The sequence below is a fragment of the Hippoglossus stenolepis genome, chromosome 17 (genome assembly GCF_022539355.2).
Source record: "Hippoglossus stenolepis isolate QCI-W04-F060 chromosome 17, HSTE1.2, whole genome shotgun sequence".
Classification (NCBI taxonomy): Eukaryota; Metazoa; Chordata; class Actinopteri; order Pleuronectiformes; family Pleuronectidae; genus Hippoglossus; species Hippoglossus stenolepis.
Window position 1 is genome coordinate 21,566,437 of NC_061499.1, and position 14,766 is coordinate 21,581,202.

Sequence of the window (14,766 nt, forward strand, 5' to 3'; positions counted from 1 at the left end):
TACTGTTAATCAGTTATTTTATTGTGTCAATTTGACAGTTAAGGGGAAGCTTATGGGGGAATTGAATTACAGTGCTGAGCAAACAGTTCAGGCATTTACTGTTGTGAAATCAAGTTCAACATTCCAGATAAAGCATCACAATTGTCTTAAATTCACCTTCAAATGTGGGAAACCTTTATTTTATTTGTGAAAATACAAACCATCTAAAACCATCTACACCTCATTGGCCCAGTTCCTGTTTAAAAAGCACTATTCCCAGACTTGTCAAATCTAGACTAGTTTATAACAGATTTGTGAAACATCAATCTGATTTGAGTAAATGCAAAAATTATAACTTTTTTTCATACTTCACCACCTCAGACCAGATCCTGATCAAAAATCAGGAAGTTATTCCAAAGCTGGAGAGGAAATAAGGCTGTCTGAGTCTGTGTCATCTTTTAAGATCCTTCTGAAAGCGACTTCTACCAGAAAGCAATTCTTTTTTTTTTATCTGACCCGTCTGTTTATTTTACTTTTTATATTATCACTTTGTTATCTTGCTTAAAGATATATATATATATATATTCAGTTTAATATTTCAATTAATGTTATTGACACTAGACATGTTTTAGGTGACATCTACTGATTTTGTGATCATCAAACTGATTGTATTTCATTTTAATCTAACAGCTCAGTATTCTCTTCTCTCACTGCAACCCAAGGCTTCTTTTTGTGCTATTTCCTGAGATCTTCTATCTTTCTTCTCGTACCTTACTACATAGAGTTTTAACTTCAGTGTACAGCAGTGCAAATGCTGAACAGGCCAATGGCAAAGGCTGCCAACTTGCTGTTTTCACTACATTGCAGATGTTCAAGGTGTTACTGTTTTGAAAGCAGAAATGAGTTAAGTTTAAAAGAGCCTGTAGCAGGTTGAAGAAAGATTTTTAAAAAATGATATCTAAAAAGAACAGGGTGCAGCTGAAGCACATACATCAGCCTTGTGACTTTCAAATGGCTACTGAGCTATGACACGTCCCCAAAGAAATAAATGAGTATGACAAAAATACAGCTACATCTGAAAATGAGCAAAATTACCCAAATTAAATCCTGGTAAGTAAAATGTTCTTGTAAGTTAAATTAAACAAAGCTACAAATAGCACATGTAGAATATAAAAAAGGTCATCCTAAAGCTGACAGAAAGACTAAGGTACTAAACCGTTTCCGTCCATCACTGGTCTTTATCTGGTTTATAGATAGACAGGGTCCGGGCTGAGGGGTCAGTGGCATTGATCCAGCGAGGCATCCAGTAATGGGAGAGCCACTCAGCCCGACCTGGATAGGACTTTTCAAACACCTGTCTGAAGTAGTAGGCCTCTTTGTTGCATGGAGGCAAGTGAGGGAACGTCTTGTGAGCCTTCTCCATCTGATCATCGTTCACCTGAGAGAAGACAGATCAGATTAGACACCATGAGTAAAATAAAATGCCATTCTATGAAGCTTTGACAAAATCTGTCTCCCGATAAAAACCCTTTGATCACAAACAACAGCTACTATGTGTACCTTAAAAGGTTCTAAACCCCATTTTAAACATAAATGTAGCAGCAAAGATCTGATTTCTATGTAAACATATAGTGGAGTTGGTCTCCTGACCAGAGAATGAAGTCACACTCCCTGTGTATGAGTTGTTCAATTTAGTTTAGTTAGGATTAACTATAGGATGCTCACATGCACACATAAATACGCACATGCAGCACTCACTCTCACTGAGGTAAGATGGTGGATGGCTGAGACGGCGTCAAAATTGACAGGTTTTTAAGGGGAATGTTTTTTAAGATATTTTGTTTACAAAGTGCCTGTTGCATATAGCTAACAGGAAAAAGCAGCAGCGACAATTAATTGCAAAAGTAGGAGGAATTTTCCCTTTTAAATACCTGGGTAAAATCTGTATACTTAATTCAGTTTGTGAATCCAGTTATTTCCCTTTAAAAACTCAATTAACAAATAGCTAAAAATATTTAATAGTTATAAAATTCATTAATGTATTTTTAAATGTTGTGCAATTGTTTTTTCAATTCCTCTGTTAATTGCCCAATAAAATATAAAATAATACATCACTTTGGAATTTTGTCTATTTATTTATAGATCAATACATTGATTTGTGAACAAATTGATTTATGCCTATTTTTGTTGTACAATTATTCAATAATTAATGTTATCATTTCTTTTGTGACAATTCTGTTGTCATAATAATAATAATAATAATATATAATATAATAATCATGTTTAGTATCCATATCAATGCATTTGCTTTGCAGTGCATTACTGCAATTTCCTGAATAAGTCATGGAGTAAGTTTATCCATGAGTGGATGTGGACATTGGAGGCAGCTGTTGACTGCATGTGGTGCTATCAAAATGTTATGTTTTCTCTACTCTGTAAAAATCCACAGGTGAAGCTGCTATATGTACAATAAATACAAAGGCAATACATTCTTAACAGTAAACTACTTGTTATCATGGAGGCCATTCATATTTTTCCTACATACAGAACTACTGATTTACACTTGAATATTTCTTCTTCTCTCTACATGAAAGGAATGAAATTAAACACCAGTATGAGCTGCTGTATCATCCATCTTGGCCCTACATTAACACATACCATGGATTGTAGGTGTTCCTGCAGGTAGGTGTACCAGGACTTCTTCATTGACATCATACCATCACTGAAGGCTTCTTTACGCCTCCACAGGATCTCCTCAGGGATCAAGTTGAGGCCTTTGAAGGACTCCCTCAGAAGGTACTTTTCCACTCCATGCTGCTTACACAGGACAAACAGCACAATTATAACAAATAATTATTCATTTCAGTGCCTGTTTTGGACATCAGACATCTGCAGTGAGGAAAACAGTGATTTGTCAGTCAACACATTGCTGCAAAGATCAACTGACCCGAGGAATCTTCATCTCCTCAGGCAGGGAGAGGTAGTATGCTGTGAATCTGTGGTCCAGGAAGGGCACTCTGAGCTCCAGACTTTGGGACAAAACACATTTACAAAGTCATTAACTCATTATATGATCTCTTCAAATAAAGAGGTGGGCTGTTGACTGCTGGGCACATGGGTACAGGATATGTGCCCTACACCCATGGAGTTATTGGTCAAATTTGACTCCGTAGTCAGAGAAAAACATTGGAAATGTTGCCAAACCACAATGAGAAAGAAAAATGACTTAGTAACCTAAATATTTCTGGGTGCTGGAATCAATATACAGGTGGGAAATTCCCTAATTGACTTTTTGATTTCTCTCCCTACAAGAGAGAAAACATTTTCAAGCAGAGAATGAACAACGCATGACTGTGTAATTTTTCTAAGTAGTAATTCTTTGAGGTGATGATGGTAGTGGTGATGAATTAAAATGAGAGTTACCCATGTGCAGCAGTGGTGCGATCAGCACGGAGACCATCAAACAGGTAGAGTTCCTTCAACAGACGAACACTGTCCTCTGCTGCTGCTTTGGATGTTGGAGCCTGGAGGAGGAACATAGATCTGTCAGTAGTTACACTTTATGAAAGTTTAAGATACTGCAACCCTTCACATTCATATGATGGAAACTTACCTGTTGGCGTCTCAGAATTAACAGCCAAATCACCCTTACAAAAAACTCGATAGCTGTATCTGTGTCACTTTCATCAAATCACTAGACCGAAATGAGCAGTCAGAGATATACATGTGCCTGCTTCTCCACCTTCTACATTCAATGCAAAAAAGAAAAATGTTTTTGAAGCCATCTGTAACGACTCTGGACTCAAGACTTTAATTTGAGATAAAGAGTATTTTGTTATTTTGGTACCCGTGTTTTCCTTGTGATTGGATTTGTTTTCAGTTACCTGTTTTATTTTGAAGATTTGCTCCTCGTGTGTTTCCAACATGACTTCCTGTCTTTGTCCTGTTTCCTGCCCCTGTGTTCGACTGCACCTGTTCCTCATGTGTTTCACCTGTGTCCAATTCCCCCTGCCTTCCCTGTGTATATAAGTCTCTGTGCTTCCCTTTGTCTTTGTCAGTTAGTCGTCGTCACCTCATATCTCACATCACTGCCTTTCCCCACATCATGGTTCCTCACAGTCTTTTGCTTTCTTGTGTCTTATCCATGTTTTCCAGTGTCTTTTGTTTCCCTAGTGTTTTCTATGTTTTTTTCAGTTTAGCCTTTTCAACTCAGCTCCTAGTTTCCAGTGTTTTTTCTGTTCATGGATTTGGGGATTTTGTTTGTCCCTTGCCTTAATTAAACATAAAGTGTATCAACAAGGAGGTAAATTATCACTCATATCACAGGGCATGGAAAGATCTATAAATATTTTTGTTGCCTTGTACTGTGCCAAAGGCCCAATTCTTCGGACTTCACCCGCACTTCATGTCTGAAAACGGCTCAAGTGAATCTTTGTACCAAATTTTAAGGAATTCCATCAAAGTGTTCTTGAGGTATCTTGGGACATTCTCATGAGCATGGACGGATGGACTACCCAAACACACATAATGCCTCTGGGCACTGGCTTTCGCTGGCGCAGAGGCATACAAAGCATTGCAACAAAACCTGAGTTTGACTGATTCAGTTACTGACGACTTGCCTTGTGAAAGTAAATGTATCCCTGAGTCAGCTCATCAGAACCCTCTCCAGAGAAGATCACCACACTGTCTGACTTCTGCTTGATGTATTTTGCAACCAAGTACATCCCTGAAGTGGAACACACAGAAGTAGAAATTTCATTAAAATGAGACGGCACACTTGATGACCTTAATAGAAAGCTAGGTGATATGAGAAATTACTGAGGTACATACAGGATTCTCTGAAAGGTGTCTACATTCTTTGATTGTTTTGAAAGGGCTACACATTACAGCTGTTGCTCACATTAAGTCCTTTCTGTTCCAAACTCCAACAGCAAATAATGAAATGGAGAGATACAACGTTAAAATCTAACATCAAACACTATCTGAAGAAGAGAACAAAACAAAACACATTTGAACCCACTTCACAAAAATGCTGCAGAGAGAAACAATTATTGCGTAGTTCTGTCAGGAGAGACGCTCAGCAGCAAAATCACTTGGAAGAAAACTAGAAACCTGAGGAGACACTTAAAGGCACCACTTTGACACTGAAGTAACACAATGTAAAGATATTAAGTAATGTTACTTTACCATTGCTTGTGGTTATTTTCATTGGAAGTTTCTAACTTTGTATCATCAGATATGATCATTTCATGGCACAGTTAGTGACATTTATGTTGCCCCCACTGACATTTATGTTGCCCCCACTGACATTTTGGCTTGAAAGTAATTCCACTGGAAGCCAGTGGTATTCAAATAGTGAAATCAGGAGGAAAAGGAATGCAGCGATTCAGCATAACAGACACTGTGAGCAGCCGAAATGTGAGGGACTACAGGAAGGTGGATTCAAGTACAGTCTAAATAAAGGGGTTTTCTATGCAATGTAGTGTAACTGCAAATTGGCAGTCAAAATTGAACTACCAATGTAACATCCTAGTTAAATAAAAAACCTTATATACCTTAATACTTATATTCAAGCTCTCAAATAAAATATATAAGAGATAACACCATTTGTTATGCAAGTAAACCTAGGTATATATCCTACATAAACCCCCTATGTACAATGTTATTTAACAGACCTGCATATCATAATTTGTATAAAGTTTATAGTGTTCAGTTTTCTGTTTAATTTAATTTTAATTTTAATTATATTTTTTTTATTCTAATTTCATCGAACTATTATATAAAAATCACAACTGCTGGACATAAAATATATTAGTCTCCAAATTGTCATTGTCAAAAAACACAGCATCATGGTCAAGTTGATCATTTCAGTTGGCCGAATAGCAGTTTGGCAAGCCATTTACACTACATCATGTTTTTGTGGTTTTTCAGTGCCACAAAAGTCATATTATATCATAGTGATATTTCATTTTGCACTAACCAACAGAGGCACGTATTGTAGTGATGTCATATGTCTCCAAGTGGTAGATCACTTCCTCGACTGCTTGGATGCCTTCTTCCGCAGTGAAGTTTACCTCATGGTGTTCACTGCCAATATGAGCTGCAACCTGATAAGCACAAAACACAATCTAATTTCCAGTTTCTTCTTTCCAAGAGAACCAACCACACACACACTCCTTATCAGACACTGTTCTATGTACCTTGCGAGCAGCTATGACATCTGGACTGTCCTCTGAGCCAATTGAAAAAGTCTGGATGGGATACTGCAGCTTCTCCTCTTTGGCCAGTTTCACCAGTGTAGCAGCGACTAAACTGGAGTCCAGACCACCTGAAGAACAGACAATAAGGAGGATCATCGACCGAAACAGCCATTCCAAAATGTTTTATCATTAACACTTTCCAAGAAATATCTAAATTCAGGTGATGTCAATGTCAACAAAATACTGAACAGTGTTACACAATAAAAAAAACACATCAGTCCATCAGATTCTTCCATCTTATAAGTAACTTTGCTGTAAGTCTCTTTAACAATGAAATGGAAATGCTACAATCAGAAGAGTTGCTTGTGAAGTCAATGTTGGGTGACCTCTTATATATATATTTCAATTTATGTTAACTTTGTGCGTGTGTAAACGTTAACACGGCTCCGTGCTGAGGATAACAACGGACAAAAACATGGTGTAAATTCTGCCGCTTTGAGTCAAATTTGAATGTCCTGCTTACAGACACTTGGATGACACCACAGGAGCAATATGGAGGCATTTTCTTTTTTTTACGTTTGAAGAAGTGGTCATCACCCCTCCATCGGCATAGTGATGAGCACATAATTAGGGAATTTTCATGTTTGGGTGAACTATCCCTTTAATATTTCCAATAAAGCACCAAGTTAGAGCTTTCCTTTCACAGTTTCCACCTTAACTTCTGTGACAAATTCTTTCATATCCAAGAAAAAAAATGGTATTGTACAATAAAATATCCTAACCTGAATTGATATTGAATCAAATCAAATTGGAAAGCCAATCGAATGGAGACATTGTGAATTGGAGTCAGATTGATTTGGGAGCGCTTGTAGACTAATCATATATGACAGTGGGAAGCCTATTAGTATTCTTATTAGTATTATTCTTCTTATTAAAGCTTGTTTTTTGTTTAAAATTATTGTATTGTTTGTTGTAGTGTTGTGTTAAACAGGTATCATTGCTAGTAGTTGTTTTATTTTACTAGATAAATAGCTAGCAGCACAGTTAAAGTACCTGGTTAGATAGTGCTGTACTACACACAGTCATATGCAGTTAATTGACGTTTAATGTACTACTATGTTAATTCTCAAACATTTCCACTATACATACAAGTGCACATGCAATTATTCAAAATTTTAATAGTGAAGTAAGCCTATCAGAGGTGTGAGCAGAACTACACTACTCAATTCTGAGTTTGAACAATTTCACAAATGGGCATTTTCATATTTCATGTGTGAACTATTTGTGAACTCTACATTAGGCTCTGTTCTTATAGTCATAGTCATCTCTCTAGTTGAAATTATAATAGTTATAATTATTATTATTATTATATATATCATTATCACCATGCGCAACTCCGGAAAAGGACAGAGTACTGTCCCTCTGCAGGATTTTGGTTACAAAACCCATGCTGTTCATTGAACTGAGGTCAACTATATCTAGCTGTACTCTACCTCCCAGCCCAGATCAAGCAACCAGAGGGGTGACATTCCATGTCCCTAGAGCCTGTGAAGCCAGGGGTCAGCACATCCAGGCTCCCACCTCTGTCTACTACCAAGCGTACACAGCAACATTCCCCTATGCTCTTCCCCATGGGTGGTGGATCCACATGGTGGCGGATCCATGTTGTTTTTTTGGACAGGGCTGGACCTGGCCACATGGGTCGACCAGACGCCCACCTGTGAGCTTCCCTCCCAGGTCTGACTCCAGGAGTACACCCCGGTTTAGTTTGATTCACTTTCTATATATGAGATTTACAGAAGTTTTTTAATGAGGGCTTAAGTTAAATTATAATATATTAATTTCATGGGACAAATAGCCACTAGAGCAGTTTCCGTACAGACTTGGGATGGCAGAATTTTGTATTACCTGACAGAAGACAACCAATTCTCCTTTGAGCCATTAGACGTTTCCTTACAGCACTCTCAAACAGGGTTCTGATGTTGCTTTTCACTGCTTCCTCGTCAAAGCCTGTGGAGACATCAGTTTTAAAATATGCCATACAAAATGCTTCTCAAATGATTAAAATTAACAGTAGTTAAGAATGAACTATCACATACTTGTAGGTAGTCTCTCCAAGGAGTCATACATGGCATGTGCAGGCTCTTGTGTGCAGCAGTGAAACCTTTCCATTTGAATAGAGTGAACTTTGCCATTCTGCTTTAAATCAAAGGCCTCAAAGTGCCCAGGAAGAAAAGGGACAATGTTGGCAGGGGTGGCCATTGCATGGGTAATGTCTGTAAGACCTGTGATCAGAATAACAACAAGTTAAGCAATGCTTTTTCACACAGTATAAAAGACCCCAATAAAACAGGGGTAACAAATCACTACCTTTAGCCTCTGAGCAGACTGCAAGGAATCCATCATCTGTGAGGAGTTTGAACAGAGGACGCACACCATACGTATCCCGTCCCAAAAAGACTTTCCTGTTGGCAGTGTCCAGCAGAACGAAAGCAAACACGCCATCCAGCAGAGAAGCCATCTTCTGGATGCCAAAGCGGTCATACAGGTGGAGCAAAATCTCACCGTCCACATTAGTCTGATGATCAAACTCGAACTGCTTCCTCAGCTGAAAGAACGTAGCAGACAAGGGTTTAATTTAAGTTCTCATGTTCTTTATGCAAACATTCATCTCTCTCTCTAACGTAACACTGGATAAGACTGTTCTTTTTCACACTGAATAAATCATTTAAACATTCACAGTCTTGGTTGGAAAAAGCATGTGAACCTCTCGTCTAATATTGTCAACAAAAGCAAGTTGAGTGTCAAAATTCTATATTTCAAATAAAATATGAAATAACCATTTACATTTTTTTTTTTATGACAATAACCAACTAACTGCTTCCTGAACTCAAACTTTCATACCAGTCTGCATGCGTTTTAACTGGCTGCTTGCTTGAAACAAACATGCAATTGTCAGTAGGGTTTTGATTGTTCTCAGAGATTTGCCTGAGGGGGATGAACTTTTTATGAAGGCTAATGCCACACCCACAGGGTTTCTCCTTTAAAACGTGAATTCAAACCCAATTCATTTGTTTTACGTTAAATGGGGGTTTACAAAGACAGAGACAATGGAAGAAATCTGTCTCTCTGTACACCATGGTCATATGAATTTCTTTTATTACAATGATTATTAGTATAACTCTTTCAACAGTGTCACAGTATAACGTAGGAATTGAGGATGTCTTATTTTATCAAGGGCAGAGTATCTGAAACTTCCATCAAGTAATGTCTCTGAGGATGCAGCTTGCGTATCCTTACCGTGTGATGGTTGTAAATTTCTCCGTTGTAGCAGAGCCACAAGAAAGGAAACTTCTTGATTCGTAAAGGTTGCATGCCATACAGCTGGTCCACAATGGCCAGCCGGTGGAAGCCAAAGCAGCAGTTGGTGAAGCCATTGACATTCTCAAAGCGGAAGGCATCAGGGCCCCTGTGAGCAATCTTCATGGCACTAGTGCACTGAACTGACAGGCACTCATCACTGCCAAACAAGGCCCAGATTCCACACATTTCACAGCTGCAAAAAAGAGAGACAGGCAGATACAGTGTTGATTCATACGAGGTTTAATGATACTCGATGACATGAAATGATAACTCGGGCCTGGATCTAGAACTTTAGTTTGTCCCATTTCAATCTGCCAATCACATTTACTTCATTCGCCTCCATCAAAATTTCTTGATTTCTTAATTGCTGGTTGGACGTAGGTCTGGGTTTTAAAAAAACTATTCTCTGATTAAAAGTAATTCATAAAAAGGATGGCTTGATCACACTCAGGTCCCCAGGGGGAACTAAGTTTTGTTTGTGTTGTGGCCTTCAGGTGTAAAAAAAAAAAAAAAACACTACACAGAGGACAACCAAGCTAAAGTCTCCAGGTGTACACAGTGTGATCATCTACTAAAGCAAACTGGGCTGCTGAACTTAATTTTTAACATATATTGAATGAATGACACCTTTATGATTTATCATTAAAAATGATCTGCAGTGTTGTGTTTGATTGCAGTGTTCACAGCTTCCTCACTGGAACTCATCACCTGCATGTGTGCGTCCACGCAGGCATAAAAAAGTTTGGTGGCGCTAGTCTGTGCACGGCACGTGTACAAAATAATAATTAAATAATATTTATTATTATTATTATTATTATTATTATTGATATCAATATTATTATACCACTGGTGGTTGAATTTCCTATTTTGACACTTAGTGTGACTGAAAAAACATGTGACACTTTGTGACATTTGAAATTACTCTTGGTCATGTAAGAAAATGAAACAAAATACGAATATTCAGTCATTCCAGGGAAACTTAGTCCCTGTATCATTCGTTCTTTTCATATTCAATTAGAAAACCAAAATCGGAAAATTTAAAAACAAGTCATTATTTCGTTACATACACACAGTATTAGAGTGAAGTTATTGAATATTTTTGAAACATCTCTTTTCGGTGCTGCACTTTGTAGACGGTCCCTACGCACTCGTCTCACAGCCGGCTGTACGTGGAGACTGTGTCCAGCTCGGAGGCTCATATTGATGGAGAGTGGCTTGTAGCCTGTAGCCACTGTACTGCGGTGGGAGAGAGGCGGCGATTGTGTTTTAACAACGTTTCGTTTATGACTCATTGATCCGAGTAATCTGACTTCCGGTTCACAGAAATCATACAAATTAAATATCAAAATCAAGTTCGGCCCGTGACCCGTTTTTCATTTCCTATTTTCGATCTGAGCAAAAAAATCCAAACTACGAAAAACAAACCGTTATTCGTTTTTTGGTATAAGATTCAAAAATGAATAACGAAATAATGACTTGTTTTTTTAAATTTCCGATTTTGGTTTTCTAATTGAACATGAAAAGACATTAAATCTCGGAGCTACTGTAAGCATTAATATCAGGTCAACTGGATATTTCAATGGTGAGCTTGTTACGCTTGTTCTATGGGAAAGTCACCCTGCCCCGATTGACCACAAAAGGGCGGAGCATTCATTTCCCAGAAACAAGTAAAGTTGTGCCAAGCTTCTGAGTCTGAGTTAAATCACAGTTACATGAGACTCCCAGTGAGAGGCTCCTGATCACACTGCATTACTTTGGCTTTTCAAGCTGAAAGAAAAGCTTGAAACGGCACCTGGCACATGATACTGCTAGAACTAAATAACTGACGCAATATGACATTTCAGGCTACATATTGTGAATGGGAGCCACGCGAAATCATATATATAGAATCTGAATCCGGTTCTGTTTAATTTGAACTTGTGAGTAATTTGTTCAGTAGGGAAATTAAGACACCCCCCCACACACACACCACGCCTTTCTCTTGAATCTAGGGGCAACTCAAGCCGGTGTCCATGTGGAAATAGCACCGATTAAAAGTGTGCTTCGATATGTTCAGAAACTTTAAAGATGATCGACCTCTGATAAAAAGCTGTATTGTTGAACTATTGTTAATCCGCCCGTATTGCTGTACACCACCAGGTGTTGGGGTCAGGCTGCCGACATGTGGAGAGGTTGGCAGTGTGATGCTGATGAAACACACACACAGGATTGCACTAGCTCCGCTCCACGCGCGCGTGTGCTATTTATCACTGAGGTCTAAAGTGGACTAAAGCAGATTTTGAAGCGGGGTTCTGCTTCAGGTCCTGCTGAGTCACTTACCTTGTTCTTGGTTGTCAGTGATGTCCCTTGTCGTGCCGGACTGTGATAACCCTGATGTGACTGCTCTGTCCGCGGGAGCGAGAGCAACCTACCACAACTCGCACCGAATCGGAAGTGCCAGAAAAAAGAAAATCGTGGCAGATAGAAGCACTTCCGGTGGCGACAGAAACTGCCACTGATTTGTAAAGGCAGGTGCCACGCTGTGTGGAGGCAGCTGCCTTGGTTGCCACGCTGTCTGAGAGCAACTACAGCTGTTTGTGATTCATTCATTCAATGAGATATATACTGTTTTATCCAAGTTTACTAAAGTGAAAAAACAACATCTTTACCTTGCTCTCCTCGATCTTTAGGGAAACCTAGTGTGGGTAGCCCAAACGCCCATCTACATTATGGAAACATGTTATTATGTCATTTGTTCTGTGTCGCTGTTAAGAGTCTGAAGTGTGGCACAGGAACATCTTATAAATGATCAGTAGACAAAAATACAGGAATTAACATTGCATGGAGCCATAAAATACTTAATAAATCGTTAATAAATCAAGTTTAACTAAACCCCTAAAACATTTTTTTGCAGATGAAAACCAATATATCTGAATATGTGGTAGTGAAAATATTTATTTGGGAGAGACTTTAACTGATGAGACTTTAACTGATGTTTTCAGGTTTATTTGAAACTTCCCTAAACAACACCGTGAGAGCTTGTGCCTCTTCGGAGGGTCGCTAAAACATCAAACCTTTCCGTTGTGAAGATGCAAATTCATAACAGCAAGTCCGCGTCTCTACCGGAACACTTTCAAAATAAAAGCATGTAATACAAAAACGGAAATGAAATTAAAGCGAGCAAAACATTTCACAATAAAATAACAGAAAGACACTTCAACAATATTAACAATAACATAGATTGGGTTATTTACACTTTGTGTTTTTTCTGTGGGGAGAGATTAGCCAACAGTGGCATGAAGCCAGCACATCTTCAGCGGCATCTCCAGACAAAACATGAAAGTCATGTTGGTAAGCCACCTGAGTTTTTTAAGAGGAAACTTTCTGAATTCAGGTCATCTCAAGACACAATGCGAAAAGCCTCCCCGAAGCAAACGGAAACAAGCTACCTGTCACTTATCAGGAAAAACTCCTGGAAGTGTCATCTGACCGTGGCCTCCAGATGAAGTTTGCCACATCCACACTCACACAGTTTTGGGTGTGTGTGAAGCAGGAGCACCCTCACCTGGGACAGAAAGCTTTGGAGCAGCTACTACCCTTTGCCTCCACATATTTATGTGAGGCCTCCTTCTCTGCAACGACTGTGATCAAAACAAAGCAAAGAAACAGACTGTGCCTGGAGAAGAGCTTGATCACAGCAGTTGCTTCCCTGCCACCAAGACTGACAAAGATCCTCAGTGAAGCACAAGCACAAGTTTCTCATTAAAATGTAAATGCAAAAGCACTCACTCAGTTCAATGCAACAATGTAATTGTAGTGGTCAAAAGTTTAGGGTGACAGTTGAATGCCAAATCGGGTTCACCACATATATCCAGAATAAACGGGACGGGAGGCTGATGATTCCAGAAATAGACAATTTATTCAATTCGTACAAATGATTTAAAATAATAAACAGCACCATGTGAAGAGAGAGAGAGAGCGACTACAGGGTCCCTAAATAAACTTCGCCATCTCCCCTCATCCTATAGGCATCGCCGTCCTGTCAGGTTAATTAGAGCTGTGATTTTATATCTACAATGACATGTAAGCATAACTGGGAAAGTAACACTGCTAAAACTATCCTGTTTTAGCTAAAGCTTTGTAAATTTAAGATCAGTATTCTTTTCGATCCTTAAAGAAGATATTTTAAGATGATAAATATTACATTTTTTTATTTTGAGCTAATCTTTTATTTAAAATTAAGTTAATGATTTATTTTTTGTGAAGAAGTGTTTATAATTAAGTTCATGAGTTCAGTTTGAGAACATATCTTTATTATGATCCCAAAAGAGGTCAATTTAAGTTGATAATTATTTTTATGTGCACAAATCCTTATTTATAATTGAGATAATTATTTCTTTTTTAATAAGTCTTTAGTTATTTTTATATCCAAATAGTTCAAGAGAGACCACTACAAATGAGCAATGTTATGGACAATGATGGAGTTTTAAATTTGAAAGTGTCTAGTTACAAAGTTTAATAAATCAGACACTAATGGCACAGGACTGTGTATTACATCTTTCTTTCAACCAAAAAGTCTTTGCGCTGGTTAGGGGGTACTCGGCTGAAAGTTGTTTTTCAAAGGGGGTACATCACTGAAAAAAGGTTGAGAACCACTGTTCGAATTATCTGCAGTGTAAACGTGTTTTGATAAAAGGAAACGTGGAAAGACTGATCAGCCGATTATTTATGGCAGAAGCACTTGTGCAACCATGCAGAAATGCTTGCACTCCCATCTTATAAGCATTTGATATGTGGGACATTTAGCCATGTCCTCTTTGCCTCATTTATGTGTCTCGTGAAGGACCCTTTCTAAACCTGCCTGTTTGCTTATGGATTCTGTAATGCTGGTCGCACCTGTCTTTCTGAAACTGCATAAGCGAGCTGTGAAAAAAAGAACAGTTTTTTTGCACCAATTTTATAGTCAGTGTTTTTCATAAAAAGGAAGTGAATTTGCTTTATTATTGTTCACGTGTGGAACATATACAATTTGAATGATTTATTTAACTGCTGTTATTTTTTCATATATATTGCATGCCAGCTAATTCAGAGGTCCGTTAAGCAATCGACAATCTTCAGACCCAATTTCACAACCTTCCAGAAAAAAGGTCTGTAATACCACTTGGTGTAAAGACTTGCAGCAAAAACACTTTGTAGAGATTGCTAAAGAGGAAGTTCATCTACGAAGATTGCTGCCATAACAACA

The 14,766-nt window shown here is 38.3% G+C and overlaps 1 protein-coding gene across 1 annotated transcript; it reads right to left on the minus strand.

The window, feature by feature from the left end:
- LOC118124806 (asparagine synthetase [glutamine-hydrolyzing]) lies at nucleotides 1-12,007 on the minus strand. The gene is made up of 12 exons (XM_035182957.2): nucleotides 11,862-12,007; nucleotides 9,480-9,735; nucleotides 8,550-8,787; nucleotides 8,279-8,464; nucleotides 8,088-8,189; nucleotides 6,180-6,307; nucleotides 5,960-6,086; nucleotides 4,599-4,705; nucleotides 3,403-3,503; nucleotides 2,927-3,008; nucleotides 2,638-2,793; nucleotides 1-1,417 (listed from the first exon to the last, which is right to left on the minus strand). Exons 2-12 carry the CDS (start codon nucleotides 9,726-9,728, stop codon nucleotides 1,208-1,210), a joined length of 1,686 nt encoding a protein of 561 aa, XP_035038848.1. The 5' UTR covers nucleotides 9,729-9,735; nucleotides 11,862-12,007; the 3' UTR covers nucleotides 1-1,207.
- Nucleotides 12,008-14,766: the final 2,759 nt, after the last annotated feature.

Excerpts from the sequence above, each read along its gene's own strand:
- LOC118124806 (XM_035182957.2), bottom strand. The coding sequence starts at position 9,728 with ATGTGTGGAATCTGGGCCTTGTTTGGCAGTGATGAGTGCCTGTCAGTT. Across the intron at positions 8,788-9,479 it reads AAATTTACAACCATCACACG|CTGAGGAAGCAGTTCGAGTT; the intron begins GTAAGGATACGC and ends ACGTTCTTTCAG. Across the intron at positions 6,087-6,179 it reads ATGTCATAGCTGCTCGCAAG|GTTGCAGCTCATATTGGCAG; the intron begins GTACATAGAACA and ends TGTGCTTATCAG.